At 31.8% G+C, this 23463-nt stretch overlaps 3 protein-coding genes and 1 pseudogene across 5 annotated transcripts; 2 read left to right on the top strand and 2 right to left on the bottom strand.

Annotated features, from left to right (window-relative positions):
• Positions 1-1959: 1959 nt before the first annotated feature.
• Positions 1960-6883, bottom strand: LOC131847679 (peripherin-2-like). 3 transcript variants are annotated; one of them, XM_059197307.1, is made up of 6 exons: positions 6845-6883; positions 5559-5715; positions 4739-4913; positions 4181-4304; positions 3633-3740; positions 1960-3080 (listed from the first exon to the last, which is right to left on the bottom strand). In XM_059197307.1, exons 1-6 carry the CDS (start codon positions 6857-6859, stop codon positions 2793-2795), a joined length of 867 nt encoding a protein of 288 aa, XP_059053290.1. In that variant the 5' UTR covers positions 6860-6883; the 3' UTR covers positions 1960-2792. The 3 variants fall into 3 exon arrangements, with proteins under 3 accessions (XP_059053290.1, XP_059053288.1, XP_059053289.1); XM_059197305.1 differs by having other exon boundaries at positions 6537-6877; XM_059197306.1 differs by having other exon boundaries at positions 4211-4304; positions 6537-6877.
• A 471-nt stretch (positions 6884-7354) lies between these two features.
• Positions 7355-17405, top strand: LOC131847593 (peroxisomal ATPase PEX6). The gene is made up of 10 exons (XM_059197192.1): positions 7355-8596; positions 8969-9076; positions 9163-9296; positions 9576-10077; positions 10425-10592; positions 10982-11128; positions 14586-14744; positions 15092-15254; positions 15669-15808; positions 16260-17405. The coding sequence occupies exons 1-10, from the start codon at positions 7495-7497 to the stop codon at positions 16397-16399; spliced, it is 2763 nt and encodes a 920-aa protein (XP_059053175.1). The 5' UTR covers positions 7355-7494; the 3' UTR covers positions 16400-17405.
• A 1744-nt stretch (positions 17406-19149) lies between these two features.
• On the top strand, positions 19150-20591 carry LOC131847806 (small ribosomal subunit protein eS25). The gene is made up of 4 exons (XM_059197462.1): positions 19150-19253; positions 19452-19544; positions 19918-20101; positions 20478-20591. Exons 1-4 carry the CDS (start codon positions 19251-19253, stop codon positions 20555-20557), a joined length of 360 nt encoding a protein of 119 aa, XP_059053445.1. The 5' UTR covers positions 19150-19250; the 3' UTR covers positions 20558-20591.
• On the bottom strand, positions 20567-23267 carry LOC131847758 (L-threonine dehydratase catabolic TdcB-like; annotated as a pseudogene).
• Between the last annotated feature and the right edge of the window lie 196 nt (positions 23268-23463).

Here is a 23463-nt window from a genome sequence, read left to right as displayed (position 1 = left end):
TTTAGATGAAGACATGCAGATACGAATTATAATTAGTATAAGAAGTATATAATACGCGGACTTGTGCAGACTCGTATATTTTGGATTTTCTATTCTATTTTCATGACACTAACACCATGGTACCTGGGCAGCATATGTCGCAAAAAGAACAACACATAATTCAGGTTTATTCTTTGTTCAACTTTTGTTAAATGTCTGTATAAATATATGCATACGACAATACATACGAGCCGTATAACATGTTTGATAGCCCAGTGTGGTAAAAAATGTAATAATTTCATTATACTCCACGGAAAACGATTATGAAGCATCCTATTTTCAACTGAGGTAGGTTCATATTAAACTGAACTTCACGAGCAAGCAACTTAACAAGCAATCGAAGGCCGAAGGTTTCATTGCCTGTCATTTCCTTAGAGTACCTATGTGTGTGGGGTACGGATCTCTACACCATATATAACATACTAGCTGTACCCACGATTTCCTCCGCGTAAAATAGTGACCTTGACAAAAAAATGAAAAAAATATTTAATGACCTAATCCAATAAATGCCAAATGAAAAAGTTTCATCATTTTAGCTTCAAAAATGACGACACTTCCATACAATCTTTCATAACTGTTTCCACCCCTTATGACTGTCTTTATACGACACGTCAGTAACTGTCTTTATACGTCACGTCAGTAAGTTTCTTTATACGACACGTCAGTAACTGTCTTTATACGACACGTCAGTAACTGCCTTTATACGTCACGTCAGTAAGTTTCTTTATACGACACGTCAGTAACTGTCTTTATACGACACGTCATTAGCGGTCTTTATACGACACGTCAATAGCTGTCTTTATACGACACGTCAATAGCTGTCTTTATACGACACGTCAATAGCTGTCTTTATACGATACGTCAATAGCTGTCTTTATACGACACGTCAATAACTGTCTTTATACGACACGTCAATAGCTACCTTTATACGACACTTCAATAGTTGCCTTTATGCAACCTTGCATCTACCATTTCAACCCCCTTAAAACCCTTTTTTCGCATTCAAAAGTATCCTATGTGCTTTCTCAGGATCTAGACTAATTGTGTACCAAATTTCACTTAAATCTGTTCAGTAGTTTTGGCGTGTAAGTGAGACAGATAGACAGACAGACAGACAGAGTTACTTTCACAGTTAGAATATTAGTAAAGTATTTAATAAACTAACTCAAAAAGCCAATGAAAAAAGTTTCATCGTTCTAACTTCAATAATGACGAATTTACATAAAAACTTTCATTTAACCCACTATTTTATTTTGTAATATTCGTTTATATTTAATGAACAGTCTCAAAAATAACGATTTTAAAAACTTTCATCCCCTATTTTATTTTAATCCCTTAAGGATTTTACAAACTTTCATAGCCTATTTATATATATTTAATCAACAGCCTCAAAAATCAGTTTCTAGCATTAAAAAAGACGAATTTGCATAAAACCTTACATCCTGTAATTCATTTTACCCCCCTAAGGGTAAAATTTTTACAAACTTAGAATGTCATATTTATTTATATTTAATCAACAGCCTTAAAAATAATTATCCCCTAATTAATTTAACCCCCTTAGGGGTAAAATTTTTAAAAACTTTGTATTCATATTTATTTATATTTAATTAGTAGCCTCACAAATAAGTTTCAAGCTACTAGCTTCAGAAACGACGATTCTTCCATACAATCTTTCAACCCCTTACAACCCTTTTTTCGCATGAAAAAGTAGCCTATAGCCTTTCTCAGGATCTAGACTATGTGTGTACCAAATTTCATTTTAATCAGTACAGTAATTTTAGCGTGAAAACGAGACAGACAGACAGAGTTAATTTCGCATTTATAATATTAGTAAGGATTGTAACTTATTAGTTACTTGCATTTGGCAAATAGACTATTAATATTATTATTAAAATATAAACTTTACTTAAAAGCAAAGTTCTCACCTCAATGTAAATTGTGTAATAAAGTCTCTTTAAGAAAAATACAAACTGATATATTTGCAAATGGCGCACGCAAATAATATTCGTAATGTATGAACTACTGGTAGGTATTGTATGTAAATAATCTGTATTGATTTAGGTGTTTGGTAATGTTCAAATAAATGGTAATTCATTTTAAATGTTAAGAATATATTTTTAGAATAGTAACAAAAGGCATTTTTGATGCATATACAGGTTCGGACTAAACATGTCGGAGTCACAATACACTTGTCGGGACACCCGTGTTTAAAAATTTAAACTATCAAATAAAGGTTTATCAATACTATATTATATTAATAAAATTGATAGAATATTTTTATACAAATCTCTTTTCAAATTGATAAAGGGATGTGAGTAAAATTCAAAGGTTTTGTTTATTCAAAAATACGCTACATAACCAATAGCTGCATCCATATGATTACATATCTAGTTCTATTAGTCGATAGTATATGGTTCTGTTCTGTAATATTGTTTGAGGATACAAATTCTGCAATAAAATTTTCTCTGTATGATTTATTTTTAATATCTAGTACGCGCAACCTTAGGCAGTTACTCTGTAATGAAATCTAAATCCGGTCCCGTGCACAGATACTGGCAAGTGTTAAAAGTTCCATATTAATTTAAAAAACGAAATCATCCGAATTAATTATTCTATTGTTGCCTTGGATCATTGACGTAATAGACATAGCTGTCATGTCCGTTCCGAGGTTATAATAGTTTTCCAATACTAAATTTGTTGCATTAAAATTAATCGTTTATTGTTGAATTAGTATGTAAAATACTAGTAGGTGTTCATTCATATATAGGTTTCAACAACTCATCGGAACTATTTATGTCCGAAGCGGAAGAGGTAATACACTTCTTCCTTCGTGATCGATACGTAGTTGTCACCCATTGCAGAGTACGTGCGTCTCTTAGCCTTTTCTTTCGCCACGTTTTCTTGTTAATGAAGCTATTTTGTTGCGAGTCGGTATCGGTCTGAGAGCGTAGTAAGTAAGCATTGCATGTTATCTTGTTATCAACATGCAAGCCGCTTAGATATGCAGTATGTAGATAACGTACAGCGATTACTTGAAATATCTATAAAGGTTACGTGCATATATTACGTAGCTTCAGCAGATCCCTTACATACACATAAATATATTATTAATAAACCCCAGGCCCCGTTTTGACAATAAACATGTGGATGATAAGCAAGTAAATCTTTTCGAGACATTTTTTGATCAGGCTAGATTTAGGCAACTGGTGTTTCATGGAAGCGTCCATAGGCTACGGTAACAATTTACCATCAGATGGGCCGTATGCTTGATTGCCACTATAGTAGTATAAAAAAATAGACTTTGCGAAGATAGTATAGGGCTCATTAGACAACAATAGCGTTAAGTAATGAGCACTAATTAGCAAAGGTTAACGTATCAATTGAATGTCGGAGACAAACAAAACTGTTTATTGTCAAATAAAACACAATATTGTGTTTTATTTGACAATTATAAATCATTGCAAAAGTATTACACGATCAACTAGGTCTGACTCGACAAACATAAAAGTGTAGTAGTAGAGCACATCCTCCTATTAGGAATTTATTAAAAACAAATTTAGCAAATACGTTGCTATATATCATTTATGAATTACCATAGCTATTATTATTAAAGCCATAACCGCATTAAACCGCCATGAGACTGACATCATTTCGCTGATTAGTTTTTCTTCACAACCAGCCCCCCATATTGTTAGTTGTTTCTGCGAAGTTAATTTTATAAAATCAGTGTTCATCGTAAGGAACAAATTAGGCAATAAAAAAAATTAGAAATCAGAACACTGTTGACAGTGTTCCGATTTCTAAGTTTAAGTGGATTTTGAATATAAGGATTAATTTTTAAAACTTAAACAAAACATCTTTTATCATTCATTAATTAATACAACACACATCATTATTTTTGAATTTTTTTTTTTCATAAAGTTAAGAGAATTTAGTGCTTGTTGTGTACCTGTCCATATCGCATTAAATTTCTCATTATGTATCCTTGTCGTTGAACGTGCTGCGTCTGATTGCTACTATTAGGAGCTATTACTGCTACCTTACTGACATACATAGGTAATAGAAACTCTTGTAGAAATTTACTACCTTTCCTCGTTCACTTAGAGGACTTACGTACTATTGCCGATGTCAATAAACGTACAGAAGGATTATACTTATAAATATTTCCAACTTGAGTAATCCTGTGATGTATGCAAGGCTGTAACACATCCATTGAACAGCAACTGTAAGGTACGTTGTCGGCCACGAATTTACTACTGGATACACTGCAATAAGTATTTACTATATAAACTTAATAAAAAGAATACGTACGGAGCGAATGATTATTAAATAAATCGTCGTTATTTGAATAAATATTATGTAATTTTTTATCTATTTTTTTTTCCTCCTAAGTAATAAGGGTGGCCCACCCCAAAACTTTTAAATATTTTTTTTCATGACGTGACATGAAAATTACATACACTCCTAAATATTCACCATTCTACCAACAACCTCTGATTTTTATAGCGATATAAATTAAATGATTAATCATTTAATTTATATGGGAAAAAGTTTGCCGGGTGAGCTAGTAATGATATTACGTAGATACACAAAATTAATAAGTTACTACAGGTTCGTAGGTATTACAGGGATTCATAACATCTTAAGCCTCCAGACTGTAATTTTGATAATTAAATCATATTAATCAATATGTACTTACAATGTATTCGCGTCGACAAGTTCCCCAGTTGTGTACCAAGGTATATAAAACCACTCCTGGAAGCTCACGCGGCCACAACAATGGAACCTCGTCTGTAAGCGATCTATAGCCACCTTGGAAGGCAAGTGACTGGCGTAGCGAAGCATTGCTTTGGTTATACCTCCTTTTATTTTGGCTGTAAATACATAATTTATTGCTGAGTAAAACGAAAGGTAGAAATGTGAACAGAGCGCGTGAAAATTCAATATTCTACTACTGGGTACTTAGATGATGGATTTTTATAAACTTTAAAGTGAATCTATCTTTCTGTTTGTTATCTTTTCAGACCTAAAGATTTGAAAAGATGATAAATCTTTTATCTAAAATAAGCACATTAAGTCATCATGTAAGAGGTTGATTTGAGCGATGAGGCCGCCTTTTAATAGCATATTTTTATATGAAGTTTTACTTATGTAAATATTTTTATGCATCATAAAGAGCATTATTGTTATTAACTCAGATTGTAAAATATGTATGTTTCTATAATTAATTACGTAACGTATATATCTACTTAATATAATTATAAATTGATAGCTAAGTAGGTTATATTGAGCTACTCCACTTATATTTTGCTATAAATCACTTCGCTAACTGATTATGACTGGTTTCTTTTGACGGAATTAAGTTTTCCGCCCGGAAGGTATAGGTACTTAAATTACTTTAATACCTTAGCTTATTTATTTATTGAAAACAGTAGTGATAGAAATTTAGGACCCTTGGTTCTCTCTACCTTTCCAGCCATGAACATAGATATAATAATTTACTACACTTTTCCAAGTACCTCTGATAATAGTTGACTGAAGTCCTGAATAAAACATAATGGCGAGAAATACAATGATCATTATAATCAATGCCCATATATAATAATACAGGCCATTGGTTACATTAAATTCCTTCTTGGGTAATCCGGCTCTAAATAGTTGATACAATCCGTATAGCTACAAAAATAAAGAATACTCGATAGTACCTAACTTTATTTTTTTATATGATAATGGACTCCCGCCTGATAATCAATGGTAAGTGTATGTTGACCAGATATCTGTGAAAGATGAGTACACAGAACAAAAAGTTCTTTATTCTGTGAGTGATGCCGACATCAGATCAGCTAGCACATCGTTGCCAATTCACCACGAATTATGTTAGATGATTTCCAGAGGGAACCGTGTTGTGGACGACTGATCAAACCATTGGACCAGTACTCCTTATTATAATAATCACTCTCCCTATGTCATATGGATCTAAGGATCTAAAGTCGGAAATACACGACCATACATTATTATGGCAGACATTAATATTGCAATTATGTGCTATTTAGTAATTCTTATATTTAATGTAATTACTTTACTTTAATTAATATACATATATGTATGCTATGGTATTTTTTATGGATGATAATGGAATGATACACCCACCTGTGCTAACGGTTAACGCTGGCGGGACACCAGTGAAGGATGAGAAAATGAGCATGAAGTCAGATTGGTTAGTCTATGTTGGCAAAAGGCAAATTTACCACGATGTTTTCCAGGGCAGACCGCATGGAGGTCAACCTGACATGGAGATACATTGATAGTAATGGGGTCATTAGTGTAGATTAGGTACTAACAATCCCCTTCCGCCCTATGCTATGGTATTACACTACCATCAGGCGCACCGTATGCTTGAAGGTCACCACATTCCTTACCTCCCAGCCACATCTAGTTATGGAATCTACATAATTATCAATTACAAAATCTAATTTAAAAAAAATCACATAACTTGCCTCTATGACGACAGCAATAACAGATCCACACGCTATAATTACAGGAATAGCATTTCCATCTGGCCAACACACAAGATCTAACAGCGCCCCTTCTTCACTTCGTATGCCTTCAGAAGTATTGACCAACCATATCAAATAAAAAATTACAACAGGCATACAAGCCATCAATAGCATTCGTATATTGTTAAAAGAAGCCCATGTTAAATACATGTTTCGGTTATTGGTTCTGAATTTGTACTAGCAATTTTTTACCATATAAACAACAAAATATATATAGGATTTTATTACTTTGCTTGGACTATACTCACTAGTGAACTCGACATACGTAGCTTCTATGTATACCGTGGCTGATGGCAGATTCACCCCTATGTCAATTATATTTATTACACGGGACGAAGGAGGGCTCATTTACTAAATGTAGGTATTCTATGATTTGCCACTAGTCATTAGTGCGAGTGACTAAAATACTCAGAAAATACTAAATAATACGTAGGGAATGAAGAACAAATAATAAAACGTACCGTTCATATGAACAAAATGTTTGATAATGTAATATATTCCTTACTGTAGACGTATATTCTACACTCCGAGTATACTTTTGTTAAAATCTATTAAAAATACTACCAATGGACCCTTTTGATCCTATACCAAATTCCGTATCCTAAATTTATTTAATTCGTAAACAAATTTCCTTAATTTTGTTTTTGGCAAATGCACCAACGTGCCAAGCCAGAAAAAGAAAAAAAACTGAGCTTGTCATTGGTAAATAATTTGACGTTGACATGACAAACTTGTCAATGATTAATCAAAATATTAGAAAATTAAGAGGTACTAAGAAAATTACTGATTCAAAATAAAGTGCCAATATATATTTTTTATTCTTGTGCGAAACATACAGTGCAATATATGTTTTTGTTTTCTAATAATTTAATAACTGTCTTAAAGTTTTTAATTTACTATGAATGAACATACTTCTGTGAAACTATGGGTGATAAAATTTTGTTTGAAACTTGTCTATCCAAAGTTCAACAGCTCCACTTTTCTAGTCTTTCTGGCAATAAAGTACAGAATTCATCACCACAAAAGATTAACTGACTCCATCATGGACAAATTCCAACTAAAAGCTGTGCCTACTTATGTCCAAAGAACTCTCTTAAAAGACCGTCTTGAAGATAACCTGCATGTTCTTCTAGACAAATGTATCATAATTTCAAAGGAACAATATATTCAGCTTTGTAGTGAAAATCTATTCTATATGGATAATGGGTTATTATGGCTGGCATTGAAATTAAGCCCTGATTGTAAAAATGCACATAGTGAGAAACAAAAAAGTACCAACAGTAAACATAACTTTAGTTTTTTAACTTCTGAAATGCGTGAGAAGCTGTGGACAGATGATATAAAAGCTAACCTAGACAATATCAGAATAATACCTGTTGTTGGTTCAAAATTTGTAGCTGAGAATGTTGCTTTCACAACAGAAAATGAGTATCAAAATGTTGCATCAATATATGATTTGAGTAATTGTGATAATATTGAAATTACTTTCCATCCTGTACCCTCTCTTGACACTTCACCTAAAATAGCAGCTACAGCTGAAGTGAGCCTTATTGTAAATGAATATGACCTAGAAAATGACTTCATAAAAGAGGTTCTAAACAATCACTTTGAAGTTCCAAAGGCAATGAGTGTAAATGACCTGTTTAGTATAGACCTAACACCAAAAATTACAACTAAATATCATCATAAATATTTAGATTTAGTGGAATCAACTGGAAAACTTTATTTCAAATGTAGAAAAGTGAGTGGTGATACTTCTGAAGCAAATAAAACTGGTGTCAGTGTACAAAAACATTTAATACAAACCTTTTTTGTGATAAAAGGAGTTACTCAACTAACTTTGGGTGAAAATGTACACACTCTGAAACCTAAAGATGAATATTTTAGAATTTCAGAGACTGAGAAGAATGTGCATATATTAAAATTATGTCCTACTGGTTTGAGGCAAAGTTTTGAACAAATACAAGAAGCTATCAGTCCCTTCCTGACTGAAGATATGAGTACAGTATTACTTTAGTTTATTTAAAAATACAATGCATTATTAATATTCTGCTAATTGTAATAAATATTGTTGTATAGATTTGAAATTACAGATTGAAACATAATATTAGAGTTATACTGTTGAAGACTATTGGCAATGGTCACCATTTATGCATCCAATAGTCTATGTACCATGTTAGGCATTAAAGTCTATATACTCCTATACATTTTTCAATCCCTATTTATGAAATTGTTATTCATATGAAACCTACATATTTGCAATTAAAACTATCTAGTTTTGCCATATACAGTAAATGTTACCTTATATGTAGATTTTTGTTGTGGCATTATCATATACTATTTATTTTCATGTCAATGTTCTTTTTTTACAGATAGTATATCATCTGTTATGACAACTCCCATAATCCCAATACTGCTTCTTACGGGTTCTATTGGTTCAGGAAGACACTTACTTATTAAAACACTAGCAAAATATAATGGTTAGTTAACATATTAATGGTCTTACATAAATTATACAGTCATATAAATTATAAGGTAATAATTTATTTACATTGTTTTTATATAGGCATGAACTGTCTACAGATAGACTGCAATGTACTTCAGAGCTCAACAGCTAAGCAGACAGAAAGCAAAATTAATGCTACAATACAAAAAGGGAAAGCTGCTGCACCTGCTTTAATTCTATTGGACAATTTTGAGGTTATAATCTACAATCTATTATATTTTTATTAATGATAACTAACAAACAACTAACTTAACTAACTAATGGACTAACCATTGCATATTGAGCGTAAAGGGGGAAGGCAGCTTCTCCACCCTCTAACAATTGTATGTGTTAAAATATATTATACACAAACTTTTGAAGAGCCTAGATCCTGGATATGTACCAGACTTAATCTATTGATTTAATATATTTAGTAATTTTCAAGAATTTATTTGACAAAAATATTGTCTGTGATCAGAAATATTTAATTACAGGTATTTGCAGTAGATCCTGAAAACAATGAAGACTGTAGAATTATAGAATATTTCATGAACATACTTACTGATTTGTATTTGAATTATACAAAACACCCTATTATTTTTGTAGCTGTTACTGAAAGAACAGATCTAAAACCAAATATATTAAGGATATTCCTTGAAAAATTCCACATACCAAAACTGAATGCACAACAAAGACATGAAATGTTACAATGGTTTACATCAACTATGCAATTAAACATAAATGGAGAAGAACAAAAATCAAACGATGAAACATTGATGAATATTGAAGATATGGAAGTGTCTATAAGTAAAAATGCAGAAGATGTCTTACAAAGAGTTGCAGCTAAAACAGAAACATTTCGATATGGAGATATTGATACATTAGTGCACTTTGCTATTAGAGAATCATATTTAAAGCAACATAATATTTATGATCAATTACCAACAGATCCTGATCTGCATCTTGTACGAGAAGAGGATTTTAATTCAGCATTAGGTATTTTTTGACATTTGACATGTAATATTATAAATTATGGAATTTTAATTTTAATTCAGGTGATATTGATTTTTCCATGAGACTCTTTAATACACTTAACTAATATGACAAAACACTCACAAACACGTCTTCAATGAAAGGATAATTAATGATGATGGACATTCATACAGTGTAAATCATTTGCTTTATATTACTAGGGGAATAACAATACTACAATAAGCATCACTGACAGTAACTGAATATCTTCATATTATATATGTATTGTGTTTGAAAGTTGTATTAATTATATAATAACATGGCATGAAATCCTTTATTAATGCTGTATATATTATTATTTATTTTATTAGATTCAATAAGAAGTTTACAAAGTCAACAATTGGATGCACCTAAGATTCCAAAGGTTTATTGGGAAGACATAGGTGGCCTTGAAAACTTGAAAAGAGAACTTTTAAAGACAATAGAGTTTCCCATCAAATACCCACATTTGTTCAAGAGTTCAACTCTTAAAAGATCAGGTAAAATGTTCTTCTGTATTAATAATAATATTTTTAAGGGACAGGTTTATACTGACCTATCTGTCTTTACGTTAAATATTATGTCATTAGTGGATATTAAGAACCTATATAAAATAGTTATTATTATATTTACATCTTGATACATGCTCAATACAAATTATTAGAACATCTTGATATAATTAAATATAAATTATTATGTTATCCTAAAAAAATACTCTGTTTGTTACCCTTTAACAACTATAAATAATTGTAAGGATTGTAATGACTTTTCATTTGATGGTAAACTGTATCATGGGCCTAATTATTATCTATAACAATTACGCTAGTTGTACCTATATATTTTTTTTATTAGAATATTGAAAGAGTTTAATAAGTTTATGTGATTACAGGTATATTATTATATGGGCCACCAGGATGTGGCAAAACATTAGTAGCCAAAGCAGTCAGCACAGAATTAAATGTTAGTTTCCTCAGCGTGAAAGGTCCTGAGTTATTGAACATGTACATCGGACAGTCGGAAGAAAATGTTAGAAAAGGTAAAATTAAATCGATCTTATGAAGTATTTTTAGGTGCATATTTTACATTTGTACAAAATGTACAAACAAAGAAAGTTGCTATTTTTTAGAGATCTAAAAATGTCTGTTTATATCTCATATTTTTACTGGTAAACTGTAGGTACTTGTTGTTAAACAGACTGAATTTACCAACCAAGAGCTAGAAGCATTTGTAAATCACCTAATATATACTACAGGCACAGATAACATAATATTACATACAGATACCCCATCCCATACAAGAAAATGGTTCCTTCCTAACTCGGGCTATTCTTCGGGCTATTTTATTTCGCCACCGTAGCCGCTAGATGTCGCTAGATCTGAAGCAGTTCGGATTACTAGTGGGTGCTTAGTAACAAAGCATGAAAATAGATGGCAGTCAATTCAGTCTACATGACATCTGTTTTGCAAAGATATGTATATAATAGATATGTAGGTAACTGTATCGTGTACCTCATTAGGGACGATTCAAGATTCAATGTAAATGTGTAGGTATAATATCGTTAGCCGACACTCTGCAGATATGGCTTATGTGCCAATGTATATACCTATTATGTTATGGTTTATTTTACATTCCATGCCTATTTTTTTGATATGTTGTAACGCGTCTGCGCTATACGTATAGCCCGATTTTGATACTTTTATACTCGTACGTATCAAAATCGGGCTATATGATTTTTTATTTCAATCGTTATGTGTAAGAGACTGGTTTTAGCTACAATTAATTTACTGGTATATACCTCATGTATTCTACGATGTACCCCTCTTTTCCCTAATGAGAATTCCGCTATATCTTATATATAAATTTTGTATCACAGTGTTAGTTGCCATATTTCTCCCACATTTTGATGAAATTTGATATGTATACTTGCCAGGTCTGAGGTAGGGTTGTTATCTATTTTTTATACCCCTAAGTCATAGGGGTGGCCTACCCCGAAAAAATATTTTTTTGTATTATGGACAATTTTTTATTTATTTATAATGTTACATTGAAAATACATACACGCCTAAATTTTCACCCGTCTTTCACCAACCCCTATTTTTAATAGCGATATTCTTACAAATATTATAAATGCTAAAGTAACTCAGTCTGTCTGTTTGTCTCGCTTTCACGCCAAAACTACTGAACTGATTTAATTGAAATTTGGTAGACAGATAATGTAGACCTTGAGAAAGGCTACTTTTTAATGCGAAAAAGTATTGAAAGGGGAAATGAAAGGCTATATGAGGATATCGTAATTTTTAAAGTCAGATCTTGTAAGATTAAGTTAACAGGGTTGGTCTAGGTTTTTCATTATTAGAAATGTGTAACGGGGTAACACGTTATTTAGTGCGAAATTGTGTATATTACAATAAAATTTAACGAGAAAATATTATAATGATGTCACTGGGACACTCATTGCCTTACTACTATATCGTCCGTTAGTCGCGAACTTTCTGGAAACACGAGAGGCGCGCTCCTATTGGTTAGTAGATGAGGTAGACGAGTCTCACGGCGCCGCAGCGTAAGTACTTACTATACATACGTAGTATACATATGGGTGTTACAAATGTTTTTATTACGAGTAATATTACTCTGTTATCTAAGCAAGTAATGTGTGCTTATTTTGAACTTGATAACATTCTGAATTACTCGTATATCTTTCAATATCTTTAGCGGTATAAACCAGGTTATGTATGTACTACTAGTATTGTTAGTGAGGGATAAAGTTGATGAACAAAAATAAAACAATATTCGTATTAAAAATATATTCATCTAATATTTTTGGCATTATTTTTAAGTTTCTTCCAAATACAAGGGGTCTGACATGGGGTGTTATGTACCTACATTAAAAGATACTTTTTGAAATGTATGAAATGTATGTACCTACATTAAAAGATAATTTTTGAAATGTATGAGATGTATGAAAGAAATGTATGTACCTACATAAAAAGTTCATTTTTGAAATTTATGAAATGTATGAAAGAAATGTACGTACCTACATTAGAAGATAATTTTTGACATGTATGAAATGTATGTACCTACATAAAAAGTTCATTTTTGAAATGTATGAAATGTATGAAATGTATGAAAGAAATGTATGTACCTACATTAAAAGATAATTTTTGACATGTATGAAATGTATGTACCTACATTAAAATATAATTTTTTAAATGTATGAGATGTATGAAAGAAATGTATGTATGTACCTACATTAGAAGATAATTTTTGACATGTATGAAATGTATGTACCTACATTAAAATATAATTTTTTAAATGTATGAGATGTATGAAAGAAATGTATGTACCTACATAAAAAGTTCATTTTTGAAATGTATGAAATGTATGATAGAAATGTATGTACCTACATTAAAAGATAATTTTTGACATGTATGAAATGTATGTACCTACATTAAAATATAATTTTTGAAATGTATGCACCGTATAATAACAATACACGTTAAACATCATACCACAGAGTCATACGCAAGTTAAAAACAAACTGCTATGATATATTAATGAGAAAGGAAAACCAACTTTATGGTATTCGAGTTAGGGTCGATTTCTCTCTTTTTTTTAAATACTATTTTAATCTTACCAGTTGCCAGTATTCGAAGACAGCTACGATTCGTACTCGATATTTTAAATTATTATGTAATCGATTATTCAGTACAAATGTAAATAACCAACGACACTAATAATGTACTACTATATTCCGTTCTTTGAAATAATGAAAATTTACTGTTCACAACGACTCATTAAAAGCATCATCGAATAATGCGCTGTAATAAAATCCTGTTATCGATTATTAAAAAAAATCGATAATACATGTATTTATTTTTAATATGACAACACTTCATACATAAGTATTATTGGAAATAGTATTACTTGCTTGTTCGGCTATTTTTAATTTACTTAAAAAAAAATTATATGTTTAATTTACAATAATAATATATTAAGTGCTTATTATTGGAAAATTTAAAAAAGACATTTAATTAGGCCGATACAAATGACGACAATGCCATCTATGAAAGCATTTTGAAAACATTGAGCCCCATATTAGCACTGATTAAAGTGTAATTAAGTACTGGAAAATAACAAAATGAGTAAATATATGAAAATTACTTTTCTAAACGCATTATTTCATTTTAACATGTATATATAACTTTTTAAAAATTGATTAAACATTTTTGAAAACACAGTTTTGTTTTTTAAAACGTTTGCAAAACTATGAAGAATTCCATCGATACCAATCACGCCATCTATATGCAACTTTTAGCAATAATAATGGCTACTTCCTCATTGAGTGCCACTGCTACAGGTAATTACTTAGCTTGAATTTAAAATTTAATACAACAAGTGTTAGTACTGACTACATTTGAATTGTGTACTTCCACTCATTCCCTATGTTTGTGATATCCACTTTCTAACAGTATTGATCACATAATTTTTTACAGTATTTGAATCAGCGCGCGCATCATCGCCATGCATAGTTTTCTTGGACGAGTTAGATGCGCTGGCCCCTCGACGTGGCGCTGCCGGCGACTCAGGCGGAGCAAGTGACCGTGTTGTCAGTCAACTGCTCGCGGAAATTGACGGCGTCGCCAGCGGAGAAGGTATAGTTCGTGGTTAACAACTGTAATAAATCCCATCTATATAGGGAAATCACAAAATTGACTCCTAGTATTCTGAAATGTTCTGATTCTCAAAATATATGTATAAATTAATATAATAATAATATCTCAGGACAATTCACACACATAGTCCTCGTAACTTAGCAGAATAATTACAACAAACAAAATAATTAACAGAAATGCAGAGATATTTTATTTGTAATTCATAATATACATATAAAATACCAACCATCATACTCATGAATAGAAATATTTATACTGTCAGAGCAATCGAACGAAAACAAAGATATTTTTTTAAATATAATATAAAATGCGTATTTTACTTACAGACGCCGATAGCTCTAGTTTCGTGTTCATAATGGGCGCTACAAACAGGCCCGACCTGCTGGAACAATCGCTACTGCGACCCGGCCGCCTCGATAAACTCGTTTATGTGGCACCTTATAACGGCGTTACTGAAAAAACCTCCGTTTTAAAAGCACTGTGCAGAAGGTATATTTATTGATATTATTTATATAAGTATTATTCAACATTCATACATAATTTTATGTATTCAGAACTACGAATTACAAGTTATCATGTGGCCACAGTAATACCACTCAAATTCATTCAATTAATGTTAGATACATTAAATGAAAATCCCGTGCATGAACAACTATTGTTATGCACGCTCGTCATTCAAGTAATCATTTAGTGTGTAATATGCTTTGCTCAGTAAATATGCATGATCAATAAATTTGCCTGTATCCAAAATCTGTTGTTAACTCAGTAAAAAAAAGTGCCTAACCTAACTTAACATTTTTTTTTATTTGAAGACAATCCCTCATGAAGGAACTTATAAATAAAACTTAATTATTATTAAACATACTCGCTAGCTTTGATATACATGAGAATGGTCTTCGGCAGTCACAATGTGCGACCGGAGGTGCAGTTGGGGAGCGTGGCTGCATCCTTACCAGAGCGGTGCACGGGCGCCGACCTGCTGCGGGTGGTCAGCACCGCGCGAGCTGCCGCCGTTCGCACATTACTACGAGATCTACGCGATGGTAATTAATATGTTTTTTTTTATTTACTTTCGTGTGTAATAGACATTATTTATACTAATAACCGGTTGCTCATCATCATCATCATTACTACATAGTATAAAATAAAGCTGTTCTCGCTGTCGGTCCCTATGTACGCTTAAATCTTTAAAACTACGGATTTTGAAGCAGTTTTATTTTAATAGATAGAGGATTGAAGAGGAAGGTTTATATATATAATACATGTACACCCGTCCTAAGCCAGGGCGAATAGCTAGTAATAATATAATGTATGCACTTTCTTGATATAAAATAGAAATAGATATATTTTTTATTCAAAATCTTAATATATATCAATTTAAATACCCACTTGAATAATTATTTTTTTATTCCAGGACCGCAAGAATCTAGCTCATTTTTCTTTCGTACGTCTACTATAAGTTATCTTACTGATAAGATTTTTACTTTTTTCTAGGATTAATAAAAGAGAGTGAACTGAGCACAGACTCGGTGATCATCGGCGACCCGGAACTAAAGGAAGGAGTTGAAACATTCCGCCCCTCAATCACTGATGAAGAACTGGCTTATTATGATTCTTTACAGACACGAATGTAATTTTGCATAATAAATATTTTCAATGATAGGAACATCTACAACACTGATAACTAAAAAACAACTATGCAAGTGTCGCGCGAAATCGACACTCGTTTGGGTAAACGTGTGTCTACATAGTTATCGTGCCCTGTTGTACCTACTCTGCGAAATACACCGTATAAAAAGGATGGTTAATCAACTTTAAAAGTCAATTTCTGTCTTTTTTTATTTTTAAGTCTGGGATTAGTTCAGGCGTAAAGAATAGTGTCTCCTAAAAAATTCATATATAGCCATATTAGTTTTAAAGTATAAAATATATTATAATTAAAAAAGAATTAATTACATTTACTTAAATTTTATGAACAGGTGACGGAATTCTATGGGGACAAATAAATAAATGGTTCTAGTCATTCCAAAACTGCCTCATTTTAGTCACGGTTCATGTTAATGTCTCAACCTTGAAATAAAAATACTAGATCTTACATTTAAACTGTGACGCTAAGAATAGTACAAATTGTTCAGTGAAATATATAAGGGAGAACTAATATCTTTTTAGTTTTCATATATTCTATTTTATTTAAATATACAGATTTTACTCTGTCGCTGAATCATAAAAATCGGACTAATCTCCAAAGAGGATATTAAGATATTCTTATTGAAAATACATGAACTTTACAATTTATTAAATTTCTGTATTAAATACAATCCCAAATTATAGTAATAATTGAAATAACTTACCATACCAACATACCGAGTTAACTAGTTTGAGAGTAGTGTGTACTTCTAATATCACAATTGTACTATTCTTTTCTTTATTAATAGTTTTTACACTTATGTAGTTTTATGTAAAATGAGTTAATTTTATCAATGTGATAGTGTCGAACTTGGCGCAACAGTAGAAATTATAATGTTCATTCATAGGTTGATTTTATACCTACCTAACTTGTGCAAAACTTTCTATTTGTAAATGTAACCATATTGTGAAGAATAATACTTAGATACACTAGATATTATAATTTATTAGTAATTGGGTAGGTATAATCAAAGTGACTGAAATATTATAATGTTGCGACAGAGAAACATGTTTTGTTTTATTTAATAGGGTTTGGTTTTTAGTTAGGGATTGTAATGGATGGTGTCCTTTATTAATTGGTAAATTGTAGAGTAGCTGACCACATCTGGATAGTGCAATAGTAGTATAATGATAATATTATTTTTATTATAAACAAGTCATTGGAAATAAATTGTTAAATATACTAATGTTGAATAAAATTCTGTTTTTGTTTCATTCATTTAACTATGCATATAGCTTGTAAAATTATTTCTTGCTTTTTTTGTGATAATGGAGCGATAACGGTTTACGCTGGTGGGGCACCAGTGGAGGACCATAAAATGAGTATGACATCAGGTAAGTTACGGTGTAACTTGGCGAATATCAATTTACCACTATGGTTTCCAGGTTTAACCTAGTGGCGGTCAACCTGACCTGCTATATTGCTGGCAATGAGGTGATCAGTCCATTACTAACAATCCCACCAGGCAAGAGGGCTCGGTTAATAGAGAGTCTGACTACGACCGAAAATATAGGGTGTATAAAAATCTACGTTATATTCCCCGTCTTGGAAAATCTCAACAGTCTTCAGGTTATATTTATATACTTTATTTATTCAGATAATGATAGTCAATTTAATTCCAAATACTTAACATGATCGTAATATAAATATTCATTAAATTGAAATATTTCCCATAAAATGTACTTTTCTTCCTTGTTTATTTTAATATTAGCTGTACCCGCGACTTAGTCCGCGTGGAATTTAACTTTATTTTTCTAAAATAAAAGTAGCCTAAGTTACTCCTTATTACATCAGCTACCAGCCAATAAAAGTCCCATCAAAAACGGTCTAGCCCTTTTAGAGATTAGCCGGAACAGACAGACAAAAAATATAATTTTGGTGTATGTACCGTATTTATATTCATATGCATGTTGTAAAAAACGGTTATTTCAATAGTACAAACAGACACTTCAATTTTATTTATTTATTTATATGAATATAATTAGCAAGCGACCCGTCCGGTTTCTCCACGAGTTACATTAATTTACACAAAACCCCAACAAACGCCTAAACTATCGTCGGAAAGCACTCTATACTGAAAAAAATTGGTGAAAAGTCATTTTTGAGATTAAATATACTTCTTGTCGTAAATATAGACACAAACGGTGTTCTGCGGGGGACTTCCCTGTATATATGTATAGTATTGACTGTACATGTCTATATTTAAATGAACTAAAGGAGTCCTTGTAGGGAATAATTTGCTAATTTACTGGCAACACAATCTTTAAACTAAGAATGGTCTAAAAAGAACTTGTATCCAGAGCCGTAAAAATATTAATAAAAGAAACTAGAGATGTAACTAAAACTCCAACTAAAAATCTATTATTGTTATGGGATAGTAATCGATAATTAAACTCCGATTATTATAATATTTTAAATATTACAATAATCGGAGTTTTGATAAATGTCACTTAAAAAAATATTATTGAATAATAATATTTTTTTATAATAATGATTTATAATGGCTTACCTTATATGTTACTTGTTCAGTGTTCCTGACGTAAAACGTGAACAAATCGGAAAAAAACCTAACCGAAGATAAAACTTGTAAAACGACACAACTTAAAAAAAGGTAATAAATGTTTGAAAAGTTGATAACATCTATATCATCATCATATCATCTAATAAAATAAGTAATTTTCAATCGATTGACAAAGTTTGTCGTTTTAGTGTAAATTCTCTATTTAGGTTTGTCTATTATCGTTGCTCTATAAGTTTATATTTACTCTCTGGTTTCTTTCTTTCTGGTGTCATTCAACATGGTGAGTGCTTCTTTAATGTGCTATTCTATTTAATTGCAAAATGATACTATTATAACTAATATAATTATTTTATTTTAATTCAATAACTTTATTTTTATACATATATACGTTATTTTATAAAGTGAAACGATAAAATGCAAAACATTGGTCATACCTCGTGTTTCTACGTGCAATATTCATTACCTTTTGTGATTTTAGCCTCCCAAGAAGGATGCCAAGACTTCGGCCAAGCAGCCACAAAAAACTCAAAAGAAAAAGGAAGGTTCCGGTGGTGGAAAAGCTAAGAAGAAGGTAAATAACTAAGTATACGTTTTAAAGTTAGGTTATGTGAACATGTCTACAAATACTAAGTTGTTTTGTATTATAAATTCTCTAGACATCCACAATTACTAATCTGATTTCAGAAATTATTTTACATGGCTAATTTACCGTTGATGTTTATTTACAACATTGTTAGACTACTTAGTGCCAATAGACTAGTACACAGAATCCTTCATATGAATATTTTTTTTTTCAGAATTTTGTCAAATGATTATATCATTATAAACTTGATTACCATGAGAGTAAAATCTGATATATTGAGGCTGATGGCAAATCTACTAAACTTGTTAAGAAATGCTATAATCTAATCATAATATTCACATTGTGTATTTAAAATTTACAGAAGTGGTCTAAAGGAAAAGTCCGTGACAAGTTGAACAACCAGGTTCTGTTTGACAAGCCCACATATGAAAAGCTGTATAAAGAAGTACCACAATATAAGCTGATTACACCCGCTGTTGTCTCTGAAAGATTGAAAGTCAGGGGATCCCTTGCGAGGCGAGCACTCATCGAGCTCAGAGAAAAGGGTTGGTATTACAAATCTACTTCATATATAATGTTTAGGCTTAATAATGTTAAACGGTAACTCAAAGTTACAGTATTCTCTTTCAGTACCAAAGAGTGTAGTATGTTTAATACTATTTTCAATTTTGTAACATGTAAGTGTTCTAATTGAAATACACATTTTAGCCAAGACATTTAAAAAGTAACTAGATAACAGTGACAATTATTACAGTCATCCTATTTTACATTAATGATTTATTTATCTAAAAAATGATGTACCTTTTTTCTGGATTTCCTGTGACAGTTTTAATACTGATATATTGAGTCTGAAATAATTTTAACATTTTGTATCTAATTTCTTTGTTATTAGTAGTCCTGATTGAAAATATTTCTTTTCAGGTCTAATCAAACAGGTAGTCCAACACCATGGACAAGTGATCTACACTAGAGCAACAAAGGGAGATGATCCAGTTGCATAATGTTTAAGTCCTAAAAAATAAAAAAAAATCTACATTTCTGTTTATTTCATTTATTTAGACATTACAATATCCAGCATTTTTATCACACATTTTAACCTTCTCATCAAAATCTATAATTGTGAATTTGACTGATGGGTAGAGTTCTCTCAAGTGATCCTTAAGGTTGGTGGTATGTTCTTCACTCCCAATTTCAACAACCACATTCACCTATAAAATAATTGAGCAACAGATAATTACAGAATATTCATGATTATAATCCCAGAAGGCATTTTCAACTGTTGACAGTGAATGCATCACTTGAAATGCCCACATTCTAATTTATCCTTTTGTTTGGGCCATTGTACATGTAGTACCTAGACTACTAGAGTAAAGCAAGCTTTTCCCAGAAAAGCAGAAGTCTTGATGTATTCATAGGCTTCAACAAGACCACATTTCACTGAGTATCAGTATAATCTACAGTGGTTTGAAACGAAATAATTAATTGGTTAGAACCCAAATAATTATAGAGTCTATGTTACTGGAATAATATATTCTTTAACCGAATTTATTTGTATAATATTAGTATCTTTTACCCTAGGGAATACTACAATTAAAAAATACAGACCCAAGTTGTTCCAACATCACTGTGCACCCACATCGGCTCTGTTACCAAGCTCTTTAGTACGGCGTTCTCTTCGGCAATAATTTTTCCGAGCCCCTCAAGGCCCGAATTTTGATCGGAAACAGCGACTGCAAATATAAACAGACGGCCACTAGCGCCTTGGCCACGTTGAATTATACGAGACAGCCGACCCGAATCAATATTTCCACCACTTATTACGCAAACCACACTGAAATACAAGCTGCATCTACAAACAATTAAAAATATCTTAAAGTAGTCTAATTCTGTAATAGCTAGTTTATATAATACATATTCATTTTATGTTCTTAGTTCCTTTTAGTTTTAGTTTGATGAATGTCTTATATTGACATTACTTTCAATATACAACATTGATCAAACTAAAATTAACAACACACAATTTTTGTTATAACAATTGTGTGATGAACTTAATATTTTCTTAGCTTCTTGGTACCTACATTAACTGTATCTTATTTCTAGTGTAGTGGTGTAAGTAGTGGCATTCCTATATATAAACAGCACGTCATGTGACGTCCATGGTAGCTTTATGCTGGTCTATTTCTCCGTACCCTATCTCTCATCCTTTAACCTAACAACTTACGAAGCAAGCTGCACTGCAGAAACACCCAAGCAGCCAACTTTGTACAGTCTACCTCGATATATTTTATATAACGTAAGTTAATAGATAAAGTGATACCTACCATTCTATCAAGCCGTCCTTTAACTGTTGCGAAAACGTTGTTACCAACTGTTGTCGAATTGAGCCCATCAGCAAGATTCGGTACTATTGGCACAACCACCGGACGTCTCGCTAGCAAAGCTTTCATCATTTTCGGTACTTTTACACATTCTGCTCCCTACAAATTTGCATTCTTACTACCAATTTAATTTATATCTGAAATTTATTCAGTGTGAACGCTCGGTTTTTACAGTTAAAAGTTACCGTTAAATCCGACAATGTATGTAAGTATTTATATCAGTTGTCTAGCACCCATAACACAAACTAAGTAGAGCTTGGGACTAGATGGCGCTGTGAGAGATAAAATTACATAGCATTATTATAAGATATTTCATATTGCGAGTTATGCCTCGTGAGTTGCTTTTCCAGATAAACGAGTCTCTCTCTACCTTGTCGGTAATTTTACTGCCATATAAAGCAAGTTGCCTCGCAATAGTAGTTAAGACCTATGTGTTAAATATCCATAAAAAAACAAAAAGTTTAATTTCATAAATTAAACAAGAGCACTTGAGTTTCTTGCAAGCTACAAGCACAGCAGCAAGTAGGGCACCGGTGGCAACTGGGACGATCACGGCATGTGCTTCCGGTAGCTGAGTTATGATCACCAAACCTACCGTACCAAGACTGCCATCACGAGTGGGTCATCGGACCTATATTATACATAACGAGATCAGAACTATATTATTCTTAATGATCATGATAAACTGGAGTATGTATTTTTTTTTATTAAGGAATATACAGTTCTGATCTCAATTGATATGCAGCAGCAAAAGCCATATTGCCATTGGACGACCAGTAATAGCGGAGCTGCAATTTAAAATGTTACAAAAACGTATACGATATATAATAAATAATAAAAACATTTCGAAACATATTAACATACCATTTCGTATTATTTCAATCGTAAAAATGGTCACAAATAACTTCCCTGTTACTGTTAAAAATGTTGTAAATTAAATGTCAGTACGATACATATTATATGGAAGAGGCATACTTTCGATTTTGCAAAATAGTTATATTCTTTGACAAATAATAAAATAAGGATTTATACTAATGAAAGGAACCTGTATGTGTATTAGTTAAAAACTAAATAAGTATGTTGCTTATTTTTTTAATGGATGATAATGTAATAGTCCCTCCTGAGCTAACGGGTTACGCTGACTGGACACCATTGGAGGATGATAAGATGATCATGAGGTCAGGTCAGTTAACTCATCGTGGCAAATTCACAAGGAGTTTATCACGATGGTTTTCAAGGGGAACCGCGTCGAGGTCAACCTGAGCAATGGGATCATTAGTCCATATTACAATATTATGTTATCTGTGATATTACTTACAATCACCTTCCCCATGATGATTGACTGACTGTAAAAAAATATCATGCTAATGTAAGCATGATATTTTTTTACAGTCAAACTTTATATAAAGTCATCTGCATGTGTGTCAGCTCGTCTATTTCTACGGTGCAGCAGCATGTATTGAAATCTGTGTTCCGGTTTATAGGATGAGATATAGTAGTAAGAAGTGGCGACGCAGGACGGTTCCACG

Source organism: Achroia grisella, unplaced genomic scaffold, assembly GCF_030625045.1.
Source record: "Achroia grisella isolate CSIRO2021 unplaced genomic scaffold, CSIRO_AGI_Agris_v1 utg540, whole genome shotgun sequence".
NCBI lineage: Eukaryota > Metazoa > Arthropoda > Insecta > Lepidoptera > Pyralidae > Achroia > Achroia grisella.
This window is presented reverse-complemented; position numbering and strand designations above follow the sequence as displayed.